Source organism: Haplochromis burtoni, unplaced genomic scaffold (assembly GCF_018398535.1).
Source record: "Haplochromis burtoni strain Fernald_Lab_line unplaced genomic scaffold, NCSU_Asbu1 Contig_80, whole genome shotgun sequence".
NCBI lineage: Eukaryota > Metazoa > Chordata > Actinopteri > Cichliformes > Cichlidae > Haplochromis > Haplochromis burtoni.
This window is the reverse complement of record NW_024582441.1, coordinates 121,129-134,462: the sequence shown is the minus strand read 5'-3', so window position 1 is coordinate 134,462 and position 13,334 is coordinate 121,129. Positions and strand designations below refer to the sequence as shown.

Sequence of the window (13,334 nt, the reverse complement as noted above, 5' to 3'; positions counted from 1 at the left end):
CCAATAAACAAAATGTGCTAATACACGTCACTGGAAAAGCCTCATTTGCATTTGTTCTTAGCATTAATTTCAACATCGCTTGACAGAAGAGGACCAAAGAAAAAACACAAACAGGAGTTGATTTTCCATTTCACTTCTGGTATTTCAACATTTTATTAATTTAAATAATTTAAAATGGACACAAGATATCCAGCCAGACAGTGTGCACAGTAACAGGAGTTTCAGAGGCACCTTTTCCATCCAAATTAAAACAGCGCTTCACTGTGTTTCCTTGGGAAATGTAGGCCCCGCATGCATTTAAGAACGGAAAGAAAATTTGCCCGAGAAACCCTGCAGTTGCCACGGATGGAGGGGCAAGTTGGTTCAAACTAGGCACTTGTCATCTCTGGTACTCCACGCGGCTGGTCGGCGTGTGGTGCATCTGAGAGGACATGCTGCTTTTGTTAGGAGGCAGGGGTAGTTGAAGCGAGTCACACCACAGTATGCCTAAATACAGAGAACAGTTGAGGTGGCATGCGCATGCCATCTACCCTGTTCCCTTACAGCCACTGAGCTACATCTTCACACACAACCACAAGACAGCTGAATATGGACGTGTCGATTAAAAACAGCTTTTGAAAATACTGGTCAGTGAAACAGTTTTAAAAAGTCAGAAAAACAAAAAACAGCAGACTTCCTTTACTTGAAACAATCCATACCTTTACACCTTTACCTAAATTGGATCACAAAACGAAGAATACAATTTGGACGTTGCATAATTTTAGCGCCTTCTTCCATCATTTCCTTTGAGCTGAATTTAAAAACCTGACTTTAAGGTAGCATCGTGGTTCAGACTCGACAATGAGTCAGGCTGTGCAGTACACAGTACCATCACAGTTGCTTTTACCAAGAAACGCTTTAAAAAAAAAAGGCTGCTATTAAGTCTGAGACGACAGGAGCTATATCTCATTAACGGACAGACATCAGAGGCCGTGGTTTGCACAGTGAATCGCATTAAGTATCATTCATTCACAGTAGGCCAAAGGAAAATCACAACTGATGGCATGATGTTTTGTTTTTTGTTTTTTTTTTTTAGACTGAAAGTGTATTCTTTCATTTCAGAAAAGCAACAATTTGTCACCGTCTTCAGGTATGGGAAGAATTAAACCCGTGACACCAACTGGACAAGACAGAGTGATGGAAAGACAAAGAATAAGGTTTAAGTACAAAGTGGGAAGTCTGGATTTTCAGGGTATAAAGAGTCAAAGGGAACAAAAACATCAGTATACTTCAATATTTAAATTTACTCTCCCACATTCACACAAACACACGCACACACACCCACTGAGAATTTCTATGGAGGTATTAAAGTCGCCTCAACGCACGCTTTTTATCTGCTTTCTTCTTCCCTGCTACATTATTAGTGCTACTACTACTGTTGCTATTGCTGGTGGTGGTGCTGGCTCCATTGGCTCCATTACCCAAAGCTGCTGGCACAGACGCCGCACTGGGTCCCGCTCTCTTCATCGGGTCACCTGCATGCTTCTTTGGCTGGGGGCCGTCATTAGGATCCTGAGGTGCCCCAGAAGTGCCGCCCATGGCGTGGATCTCTGTGAGCAGGCGGGCCCGGGACTCGTACTCAGCATAGTCCTCTAACAGCAAGCGGCCGGCTTCTTCGTTCAGAGCCGATTCTGGGTTCGGATGGATTAGAAGACACTTGATTGTCTGTAGGAAAGTGAAGGAAAGAGATGTGAAATTAGTGGCCTCAACACAAGCGATACTGAAACAAACACACAGATCATCCTTCTTACCAGTAAGACATGTTTGAGGCCAAGTTCTGCCTTCCAGTCCCTCTTCAGCACGTTGACACAGATCTCTCCCTTATGACCCACGTTGGGGTGAAAAATCTTGGTCAGGAAATACCCTTTGGGTGGAACCGCAGGGAAGTCCTTCCCGAGGACCAGACGCATTCGGAAAATGCCACCAGCAAATGGAGTTCCCTCTGTTGAAGTATAAAGAATTCATCACATGAACATTATGTCCTGACTCTGCCAAACTTCATCCAGAAAAAGAGGGTCACAGAGCTGCAACCGAGTCCTCTGACAACACATTCAGCGCATACAAGTCAGTCAGTCACAGAGCACATTAACTATCATTTCAAATCTGTCACATAACAGCAAATATTTCAAAGCCGAAGAAATACCACCTGACACTTTTCCTTGACACCTAGTCTTGGTTTTAAAAAAAAAATAAAATAAAAGGTTCCAGAATGAAAACTGTGCCAGCATCGAAGATTTAATCTTACCATCTGTTAGACAGGTTTCTTAAAGCGAGGAGACTTTTTAGGGAACAGGAGATTTGTGTACAAAAATCATCTAATATTATCCTGTCATCAGTGGTAACAAAGTGAAATAAACACAATATTCTTTCGCGAGAGAAGAGTAAGGAAGTTTACGAGGCCATTTCAAATCCTTGTCACTTGCTCTTAAGTCAATTTCCTGCATTTAACTTCTATCAGTTTCCAATGAAATAATCTGATATTTGATCTGATATTTCTTGTTTGACCATCATCACCATCTGTCTGTGTACGCTTCAGCTTTTAACCAGGTATGCCTAGGTAGCAACAACAAAAATTTGACATTATGAAACACACTGTACTGCCGCTTTAACATAATGAATTACCTGATCTGAAATCAGATATAAATGTCAGTGCCCAATAAATGAAACTGATGCCGCGACGGAGCTCTGTGGAGGAGTAGAAAATGTGGACAAGTGTCTGGCTCTTCAAGACCTACTTAAAAATAACGTCTGAAGCAATGAGTGCATAGTGGCAAGATATCATGATAGTTTAAAGTGACTTATGTGTCTCACATGATATTAACAACACCCACAAAACCCATAATTTAAGTGATTACACAACAGCATAAATTTTGAAAGCTCCACGAAGGGGGGAATAGAAATGTAAAACAGGCCTTGAGGATTTATTATTCTACAAATTAACAGCACAAAAACTAAATTATGTACAGATAGTAAAAGATTCCATCAAAGCTGATGGCTTCCATTTAAGCTTCAATAATACCTAAAAATCATGGAGCAGACGGCTGACTCAGCTCAGCCATCACCAGTCATGTTATTACCTTGAGCTGATAATACAAAGTTGGCTATCAATAAGAAACTCTCAGCCTTTAAATATTATTGTTTGAAGCCGTTTTTCTGGATGTGAAGTGGTGAAGTAACTAACACACTAAATGCACAGTTTGCTGCGAACATGACGCAGAACTCGGGGTTTTTCCTGGACACTGGTGACCCTTTGATTAATGACTATAACACACTAGCACAACTGACTGGCACACAGTGAAGGCGGCGAGTGTCTGTCACCTTACTTAACAGAAATCTGAATTTATTTCTGGACATTTTCAAAAACAAGAATGCATGTAATGTTGAAGGAAATAAAATACAGCCTAAAAAGAAAATGGACTAAAATATTTTTGTTAGAAACCTAGAAATGTTTGCATGCAGGAAAAACCCTGAGAGATAATATATTTAAGAATACACAAAAAAACCCTTGAAAATACAAGCTGCAAGGTGACTAAACTAGGTAATTTTATCGCTGGTTTTGAAAATAAATTTCCACATTAGTTATTCAAGGACAGAAGTAATACAATTAGTATGGATTTCATTAAGTTTATTTTACTCATCAGTCTCTGACAATTTGTCTATTTAATGAAATACGAAATGCTCTGTACTGATCTTTTATGATAAAATATTTTGAGTCAGGACAAACTCAACAAATCTGGTTCAAACTAGAGATCTTAAAGAAAATAAAATTTTGCAAATCTAAAGCCCTAAATTATGAAAAGACCATACTGCAAATACTCACTTGGTGAGTTTACTCCCAAGAGTTGTGTCGGTCCTGCTCTAAGTGTGAAGTGATGACACTATATCATAATCCTTACCTGGTCCCTCTATTGCTGTGTGAAGCTCTGTTATGTCTTCTTCGCTGGGATAAATCTTAATGCCCTCGGGTGGATCTGCTGCTAAAGCTGAAACTTCTTTGTAGACCAAGCGAAGAACATGAGGGGGCAAATTCTCCACATTGGAGTTCTGGAGAGACATAACAATAGTTTAGCCACAGCGCTAACAGCAATGACCAAGCTGTACTCTTACTAAGAATGAGGAAAAATGAAGGCTGTAACTTCACCTCAGGTACTGTTAAGATAAAGTTTTACATTTAAAGCATGTAAGCCAAAGCAGCTGAAAAAGGAGAAAATAAATAAATAAATAAATAAATAAATAAACATGGGATCACCAGATTCAGAAAAAAAGAAAAGAATATCTTCGTGTAGGACACTGGGACGTGTTACTAATGCTGAGAACTAGACTTAAACAAATTATGCAGTTTTGACATCAAGAAGTCCAGAAAAAAATGAAGCACATTTCATTACACACACCCCCCCCCCCCCCATTTGTTATGTGATAGTTTGTACAATGTAAATTTATTTTCCTTTTCTATAGCAACAACTGTCCCATATTATTCAGTGTTATTTCAGCTGACTTTGGGACTTTAAAAAAGAAGCCCACTAGTTTATATTTTTCACATGTTTTGACTTTTTATTTCTAAGCATTCATTTAATTTCCAGAATGGGTTCGCTCATTTTAGTTCATTTTTAATCTTTGAAAATATTTAGTTTCAGCATTAGGCAGTTTATGTTGACAACCAAAGTGGCTAAAGCTAAGGCTATTTCCTCTACATTCTGATTTTCACTTTTTTTTGTATTTCAGTCTACTCAAATATTTATTTCACACTTCGTTTTTGGCTTACTGCAAAAACCTTTGTCTCTGTAGATGTACACATTTTACAACCACGTGTTTACTTTCCTAAACTTGGACTAACAAATAAATATGACACTGCCTCAACATGTTGGTCTGTTAGCACACTGGACACCTTTTCTTTAATATACAGCGAGTGTGAGTGAAGTAAATTTAACATATTATCAAAATGTTTATTATGTAGGTAGGTATCGACTCATTACACACTAAAACATAATTTTTTGTATGGCTTTGATGATTTCGTTCCACACATTTTAATAATGTGTCGATCGGCCATATGGCAGAAGAAAAAAAAAAATCTATCATCGGCACCACCTGAGACCATCTACATTTTCCGCTGCGGATCTGCTGTCATTTTACACAAGCTTTTCTCTGTAATCTGCGCTTTCCAGTCATTATCTTCCTAATTTTAACACGTATTTACGTAATGAACATGAGCTGGAGCTCCTCTGGGGGAGCTACGGTTTCATCATCGAGCCAGCGGTCCCCGCACCACGTTAAGCATCCTCAGAGAAGTCAGATGAGTTATAACTTGATCAACTTGAAGTATGTTTTAAAGGCACAGCAGTAGATAATTAATACCAGTTAAACAGTCGACGGGCAATGTTAACTTTATGTTACCGTTAGCATACCTAGCCTAGCAAATGCCTCGATTAGATTTCGTGTTAAAGAAGCTTTTGGTTTAGTGGCAATAGTTTCTATTGTGTATAAAGGTACTTATTAATTACACCAATATACATCTGAAGACTTTAATAAACGCATTAACTTTCAACAAATAGACACAACCGCCCATAAAAATCGAAAAATTAAAAAAAAATCGACAGCTAAAATCGGTTAGAGCTAGCAGTGTCTCCCATTAGCTGTTAGCTAAGAGGTTGATCTTACCATCTTCAAAAAGGAGCTCTGCTTGGGTGGTGGGTGTCTGGCTGGTGTCAGATATAAAGAACCGTTTCTAATAGAGCCTAGAGGAGTGAAAAACTATATTCGATGAAAACTTAGCCGACTGGCTGATGATCGCCGTTCTTCTTTTCTTCTCTACGTTGACACAGGAACAAAAATACGATCCTCAATTGAACCTTAAAGCACAGACCAATGACCGGCACAGTGGTGTGAAACGTCAGAAGAGACAGACCAATCGAAATGCATCGATAGAGCTGCGTCACATCAAAAAGCCCTATCAGCCACATAGAGTGAAAAGTACATCTGATACACGCCAGCGATAGGTCCATTTGAAAAACTCACAAATCTAATCGATACTGAAAGATCAGCGCCAGCTACATTGAACACCAAAATTAAGAAACGCCCACTGTTTAAACCAGCCAGCCTAATTTATTAAATAGATAAATACTTAACTTGATAAGCGGGGTCACTTTTGTTACGTTGTATGATAGATTTCTTTTAATGTTGGTTAATTAAATTCACTCTAATTGGCAATAACAATAACTGGATTAAATTACACTCACAGTTTTTTTCGTATTCGTGTAGTACAGAAACGTGCCTGAGCAACACACCACCAAAAATAACAACACAATTAACATTTATTCATCAGACCCTCTTTTAGGTGACCTACGCCTTGTTAGTACTGCTCTGGAGCCGTTTTTGGTTTCAGAACTATTTTAATTCTTTATGACATTCAACAAGGTGCTGGAAACATTCCTCAGAAATTTTGGTTCAGATTGACACGATAGCATCACACAGTAGAAGCAGATTTGTTGGCTGCACATCCATGATGTGAATATGGCTTTCCACCACAGCCCAAATGGTGCTCTATTAGACTGAGGTAAACTGGCTGTGGGGGCCATTTGAGGACAGTGAACTAATTTTCTTGTTCAAGACACCAGTTTGAGATGATTTGAGGTTTGTGACATGGTGTATTATCCTGTTGGAAGCAGCCATCAAAAAATATGCACACCGTGGTCATGAGGGGATGTGACTCCAGGTATTTAAACTCATCCAACGTTGCAACCTCTGCTCCTTGAAACTTTACCTTTTCACCTGTCTAGTCTAGTCTAGTTTAGTCATGCTTCTACTGACTTTCTTCAGCTCTTCGCCCTACTCCTGGTTTTTAATACAAATCACAATGTCGTCTGCAAACATCATTGTCCACTATTTCAGAATAGAATAAGGCAGTCATGTAGAAATCTCAAGTCTCACCAAACAATGCATCAAAGTCTTAGTCGGGCAGGCTTTGAAAATGTTTAACTCCTCTCTGGAGGGGAGAGGGAGGGGAAACAGGAGGACAAAGGAGGGGGGAACAACTAAGCTGTAGTGCCTCTTCACCTCACTGTACAATACCTTTTGTGCAATACTTTTGTTAATAGTCAATGGTGCAATAGACCTCAATACTTGAAATGTGCAATTCACTTGTATTTTTATTTTTATTCCTATTTATTCTATTTATCCCCTTCGTATATTTTATTTATATATGTCTCTGTATTTATATGTGTGTGTGTGTGTGTGTGTGTGTGTGTGTGTGTGTGTGTGTGTGTGTGTGTGTGTGTGTGTGTGTGTGTGTGTGTGTGTATATAATATTCTGTAACTGTAACTTCTGTCAGTGCTGTGCTTTTGGAAACCGAATTTCCCAGAGGAACCCACCCGAGGGATTAATAAAGTTTTATCTTATCTTATCTTATCTTATCTTATCTTATCTTATCTTATCTTATCTTATCTTATCTTATCTTATCTTATTTCCTACATATTTTTATTTATTTATTTATTTCGTTTATTTCAGTTTGGTGGTTGTACAACTTAATTTCATTTAGTTTAGTTATATTTTTCCTAGAATATCGTTTTTTATTTTTATTCGAGGCTTAGCTCACTTCATCAACTTCGGTCTGTATCACCGCAGTCAGCAGTAATAAGGCTCGTCACTGGGGGGCGCTGCAGCATCAGCTCAGTGATTAGACGCGGGGAAGAAGCGTGTGTGTGTGTGACACCGTTGAAGATGAGTTAATCCTGACATTATTATTACTTTCCTCTATTCAGCATAATTAAACTGTTAAACTGGCGGGGTTTCCAGCCCTGCTGTTAGGGACGCATACGGACGACAAAAAAAAACCCAACATCACCTTAACAACAAAGGCTCAGCTTCCGGTTTCTGGATGTAGCTGTCAGGCGCCACCATCATTTAAACGGGGCATCGCTTTATCAGCAGGTTTGTAGCTTCGTTTAGCTATTGTTGATTAATAATAGTTTATCGGGGCGATGTTTTTCCAAACTGCCAGCGGTCATAAACACAGTGTATACTCAGATTTTTCAGCTTCTTTTACAGCGAGCAGCCGCTAGCCTGAATGGGCTACAAACTGCTAGCTAGCAGATGTAACATGACAGTTAATTAACGAGACTTCTCGTTTGTCTGTGAAGCTTTAGTATGAGCGAAGGAGAGGTGTTTCATGAGAAGCAACGATTGGAGCTGTGCGCAATTCACGCACTCAACAACGTGCTCCAGGAGCGGGTGTTTACCAAAGAGACAGCCGACGATATATGCAAAAGGTAGGGTAGCCTCTGGGTGACGTGACGGTGTACGGAAATCTGTACACAAACCAGCGACAGCATTCAAACGATCCATCTGCTAAACTCACCAATGATCTGACCAGTTTATAACCTCAACATTCCAGACAATACTCCATCATTTGTTTACCCTGTGAACAGACTACCATTTTTCTGCAATGCAGCAGCTGCTTTTATCTTCTAAGGCGTGTGTGAGATGCTGAACATGACAGGTTTTCATGTTTAGCTTAAGTTTTGGCAGTGCCGAGCAAGGCTTTTACTGAGAACTCCAAGACTCAAGCAGAAATTACTGAATTCCCTCATTCAGCCATCATGTCTTCCACCTAAAAGTGAAAAATGCCAAACATTTATTCTTAACAAAAGCTTTAATTTGATCAGAAGTGTGTGGGTGTTTGTTGTTGTTTTTACATAAACTGTTAGGAAAATTTAACATTAAGTTTTTGTGGGGAAAGAGCAGTGGGTGCTGTCCGTGTAGCAGAAACCATTGTTTTTCAGTGAGGCTGGCATGTATGTCAGCAGCCATTAGCTTAATTGAACATGAGGCCAGATGAGTCATGATCTCTGTGGCTTTTGACAAACAACATTTATTTGAATGCAGAGCAGCTCAACCCCAACCCCACAAAAACACAGCTTTTTCATATCGGTGTGGTTGTTTTGGGACAACAGTTATGCATTGTGATGATATTTATATGCAAGAAAGTAAAACAAATCTAAACAGTTTTGTAAAGAAGATGCAGTATAACATTTGGTTTTTTAAAACTGGATTTCTCTGCCTTTTTTCTCTCGTGGCAGGCTGGCTCCACAGTGTGTTGTGAACCCACATCGGTCGGTGTTAGGGACGGGAAACTATGATGTCAACGTCATCATGGCGGCACTACAGAGCCGGGAGTTGGCTGCGGTGTGGTGGGACAAACGCAGGTAAGTGAGTCACACTGAAGTCTGTGAAATGAGAAAGTCATTTTGTGTAGAGGTCCCGCCTCTGTGCTCATAATGTTGGTGTTAAATTTGAAATTTACTTTTTCATTTACACTATGTCTCCGGGCTGTTTGTTCTACCTTTCTCCTTCACTTAATCTCACAGTCGCTTTTTTTTAAGCCATACCTATACAGCTGGTTGTTAATAAAAATATCCAATTAGACAATTACATGGAAGCAACTCAGTTCGTTTAGGAATTTAGGCATCAAAACACAGTCAGGATGACCTGCTAAAGTTTAAACTGGGCATCAGAATGGGGAAGAAAGATGATTTAAAGTGATTTTGAACGTAGCACGGTTGTTGGTGCCAGATGGACGGGTCTGTTTATTTCCGAAACTGCTGATCTTCTGGGATTTTCCCAAGAAACCATCTCCAGGGCAGAACACCATTTCTGAATGTGCAACATGTCAAACCTTGAAGCAGATGGGATACAGTATCAGAAGACTAGACCGGGGGCCACACAGGGAACTGAGATTACAACCAACCAACCCAGTTTTAGCAAGGTGTACCTAATAAAGTGGCTGGGACTGTATACTGCAAGGGGATCCAGAATATTGAGATCAGCTCTTAGTGCCAGGCTGTTGTAATAAAAGGGAATTCTTGAGACTATTTTCAGACACAGATGGTGTTTGTTTTTTTTTTCCCCCTTAAAACAACATCTTAATTTTAAACCACTTATGATGTAACCCTGAGGCGTTGTTGGATTACACATAAAAAGCATATTGGCAGTCTTACCAAACCGCAGCTACATGTGAAAATGAATTTTGTGCTTTGATAGATTTACAGACTCAGTAAGTGCTTCAGAAGTAGGCTATCCGGGTCGAGGTCATTCATAATGAAAAATGCCCTGAGATGCACTGCGCGTAATAACTGGTTAAGTAAGACTATCTCAAAGTGGCTGATTTAGTGATTTCTTTCTCCCCTCTTTCAAACTGCAGGGAAGTTGAGAACCTCTGTATGTCAAAGGTCCAAGGCTTTATTCTGAATGTCCCATCACGAGTATCTTTGGGGATTGTGTCCCTCCCGCTCCGGCGGCGGCATTGGCTCGCAGTTCGGCAAGTTAGCGGACAGTACTACAACCTGGACTCTAAGCTGAAGAGTCCGGTCTGCATCGGCGGAGAAGCAGAGCTGTGGTAAGAATTGCGCACGTATACGTCCAATGTTTCCCGGACTCTCAGGAGCAGAGATGTAATCTCTGTGTGAGTGATTCTGCTTTGACTTCGATCTAAACTTGGCTTTTGTGTGCTGTTTGAACTCATTGAGTGAGTCATACCATGTGACTGGTCACATGGGAGTGGGGGTTAGCTCATTGTTTGTTTTGTGTTAGGACACTGTGCTCTATTAAAATCCCCACTGTCTGTTCTTCTAACCTTCTCTCTCTTCGCTTCTGTTTCAGCACATTTCTCACTGAACAGCTTTCTCAGGACGTGGCAGAGATGCTGCTCGTTGTCCGACGGGAGGTGGAGGAGGACGGCTCGTGGCTGAACGCTGACAGCAAGAAGTGATGCCTTGGGACAGAATATAACTTTGCAAAGCGTGGGGGGGGGAAAAAACCCTCCTCTGGGAAAATGACAGACATTTTGAAAGAGAGAAGCAAACACCTCGTTAAAAAAATATCTTCAGGGAATGCACTAAAATACATTTAATATCTACACAAACACACAAATTCCAAAGAGAAGTATAGGTGGGCATTTAATCCTGAAATGAAGAACTGCTTGATTGTAACGGCTTAAAAAAGAAAACCATTGCTCTGGTATGACCCATCTACAGTGGGGCAAAAAAGTATTTAGTCAGCCACCGATTGTGCAAGTTCCCCCACTTAAAATGATGACAGAGGTCAGTAATTTGCACCAGAGGTACACTTCAACTGTGAGAGACAGAATGTGAAAAAAAAATCCATGAATCCACATGGTAGGATTTGTAAAGAATTTATTCGTAAATCAGGGTGGAAAATAAGTATTTGGTCACCTCAAACAAGGAAAATCTCTGGCTCTCACAGACCTGTAACGTCTTCTGTAAGAAGCTTTTCTGTCCCCCACTCGTTACCTGTATGAATGGCACCTGTTTGAACTCATCATCTGTATAAAAGACACCTGTCCACAGCCTCAAACAGTCAGACTCCAAACTCCGCCATGGCCAAGACCAAAGAGCTTTCGAAGGACACCAGGAAAAGTATTGTAGACCTGCACCAGACTGGGAAGAGTGAATCTACAATAGGCAAGCAGCTTGGTGTGAAAAAATCAACTGTGGGAGCAATCATCAGAAAATGGAAGACATACAAGACCACTGATAATCTCCCTCGATCTGGGGCTCCACGCAAGATCTCATCCGTGGGGTCAAAATGATCATGAGAACGGTGAGCAAAGATCCCAGAACCACACGGGGGGACCTGGTGAATGACCTGCAGAGAGCTGGGACCAAAGTAACAAAGGTCACCATCAGTAACACACTACAACGGCAGGGAATCAAATCCCGCAGTGCCAGACGTGTTCCGCTGCTGAAGCCAGTGCATGTCCAGGCCCGTCTGAAGTTTGCCAGAGAGCACATGGATGATACAGCAGAGGATTGGGAGAATGTCATGTGGTCAGATGAAACCAAAGTAGAACTTTTTGGTATAAACTCAACTCGTCGTGTTTGGAGGAAGAAGAATACTGAGTTGCATCCCAAGAACACCATACCTACTGTGAAGCATGGGGGTGGAAACATCATGCTATGGGGCTGTTTTTCTGCCAAGGGGACAGGACGACTGATCCGTGTTAAGGACAGAATGAATGGGGCCATGTATCGTGAGATTTTGAGCCAAAACCTCCTTCCATCAGTGAGAACTTTGAAGATGAAACGAGGCTGGGTCTTCCAACATGACAATGATCCAAAACACACCGCCCGGGCAACAAAGGAGTGGCTCCGTAAGAAGCATTTGAAAGTCCTGGAGTGGCCTCTGTCATCATTTTAGGTGGGGGAACTTGCACAATCGGTGGCTGACTAAATACTTTTTTGCCCCACTGTATCTGCAACGTCAACTATACTCTTGTACTTTTTGTTTTAACTCTTTGAGTTGACAGAGTTGCAGGTTAGAGGCAAACGTGTGCTAGTTTATGACACTTTTGTTGTGACCTGATTGTGAAATGTTAGTGTTTTTGGTAACTGGAAAAATTTGATTACTTGAAATGCTATCAGGATGAATTCGCCACTTAGGATACTGTTGTCTTAGATCCAGTTTGTTATGTCCTTCGTGCGTTATGGTTATGCCAGAATGCGTTGATTGTGAAGGAGCACCATCTCTTCCTTCACCCTTGTTATTAACCTTCTATGCACTGCAGCATTTGAGTTATTTGCACTGTTTGTCTTTGTTAGCACTCATGCAGGCACAGGAGCCTTGAATGCATCACCTTAAAGAGGCACCAGAAGACTGCGCCAGTGTCTTTGCATGTGTTCATCCATTTACTTGACTTCTTGCGTTCTTTTTAGTCTAGTTACACAGTTGTGATCAGAAGTTTACACACACTCTTCGTGGGCACGAATGTTATGATAATTTGGGGCTTTTAATGCTTTCTTTGAACATTTTTTTTCCAGGGTGGAATGATTGTACAGCATACGTCTTTAATGACTTTTTATAAAAACAAGAATTGGCTGTGCAGGTTTGAAACTGGATTTTCTCTAAACCACACAGGGTTAAATATCTGCATACACCCACACTAATATTTGGTTAAATTTCTCCTGGCATTTTGCACCTCAGCCAGACTCTTTTGGAAGCTTCTGGCTGAATAGTTGACTACTCATCCTGGCAGATATGGAGTTAATTTAAATCAGGCACAGAGACGGTGTTTAAGCATAGTCCATAAATTTTCAGTAGGTTTTGGGAAGGCCTTTCCATTAGTTGATGTAAACCTCTGACCACAGCTGTGTTATAGTTGTGTGGTAAAGTTGTACAAGCCACACGCTGAAGAAGCTCCATCAGTCCATTTTTCTTCTGTTTATCCAGTTCAAGGTTGGGGTAGTTGGGGTGGTCGGGGGGGGCGGGGGCTGGAGCCAATCCCAAC

The 13,334-nt window shown here is 40.8% G+C and overlaps 2 protein-coding genes across 2 annotated transcripts; one reads left to right on the top strand and one right to left on the bottom strand.

Annotated features, from left to right (window-relative positions):
* Window positions 1–117: 117 nt before the first annotated feature.
* On the bottom strand, window positions 118–5,916 carry ube2s (ubiquitin-conjugating enzyme E2S). The gene is made up of 4 exons (XM_005925333.3): window positions 5,695–5,916; window positions 3,936–4,083; window positions 1,791–1,981; window positions 118–1,704 (listed from the first exon to the last, which is right to left on the bottom strand). Exons 1-4 carry the CDS (start codon window positions 5,695–5,697, stop codon window positions 1,345–1,347), a joined length of 702 nt encoding a protein of 233 aa, XP_005925395.1. The 5' UTR covers window positions 5,698–5,916; the 3' UTR covers window positions 118–1,344.
* Window positions 5,917–7,706: 1,790 nt separating this feature from the next.
* Window positions 7,707–11,126, top strand: josd2 (Josephin domain containing 2). Its single transcript, XM_005925334.3, has 5 exons — window positions 7,707–7,963; window positions 8,173–8,301; window positions 9,112–9,237; window positions 10,233–10,427; window positions 10,691–11,126. The coding sequence occupies exons 2-5, from the start codon at window positions 8,180–8,182 to the stop codon at window positions 10,797–10,799; spliced, it is 552 nt and encodes a 183-aa protein (XP_005925396.1). The 5' UTR covers window positions 7,707–7,963; window positions 8,173–8,179; the 3' UTR covers window positions 10,800–11,126.
* Window positions 11,127–13,334: the final 2,208 nt, after the last annotated feature.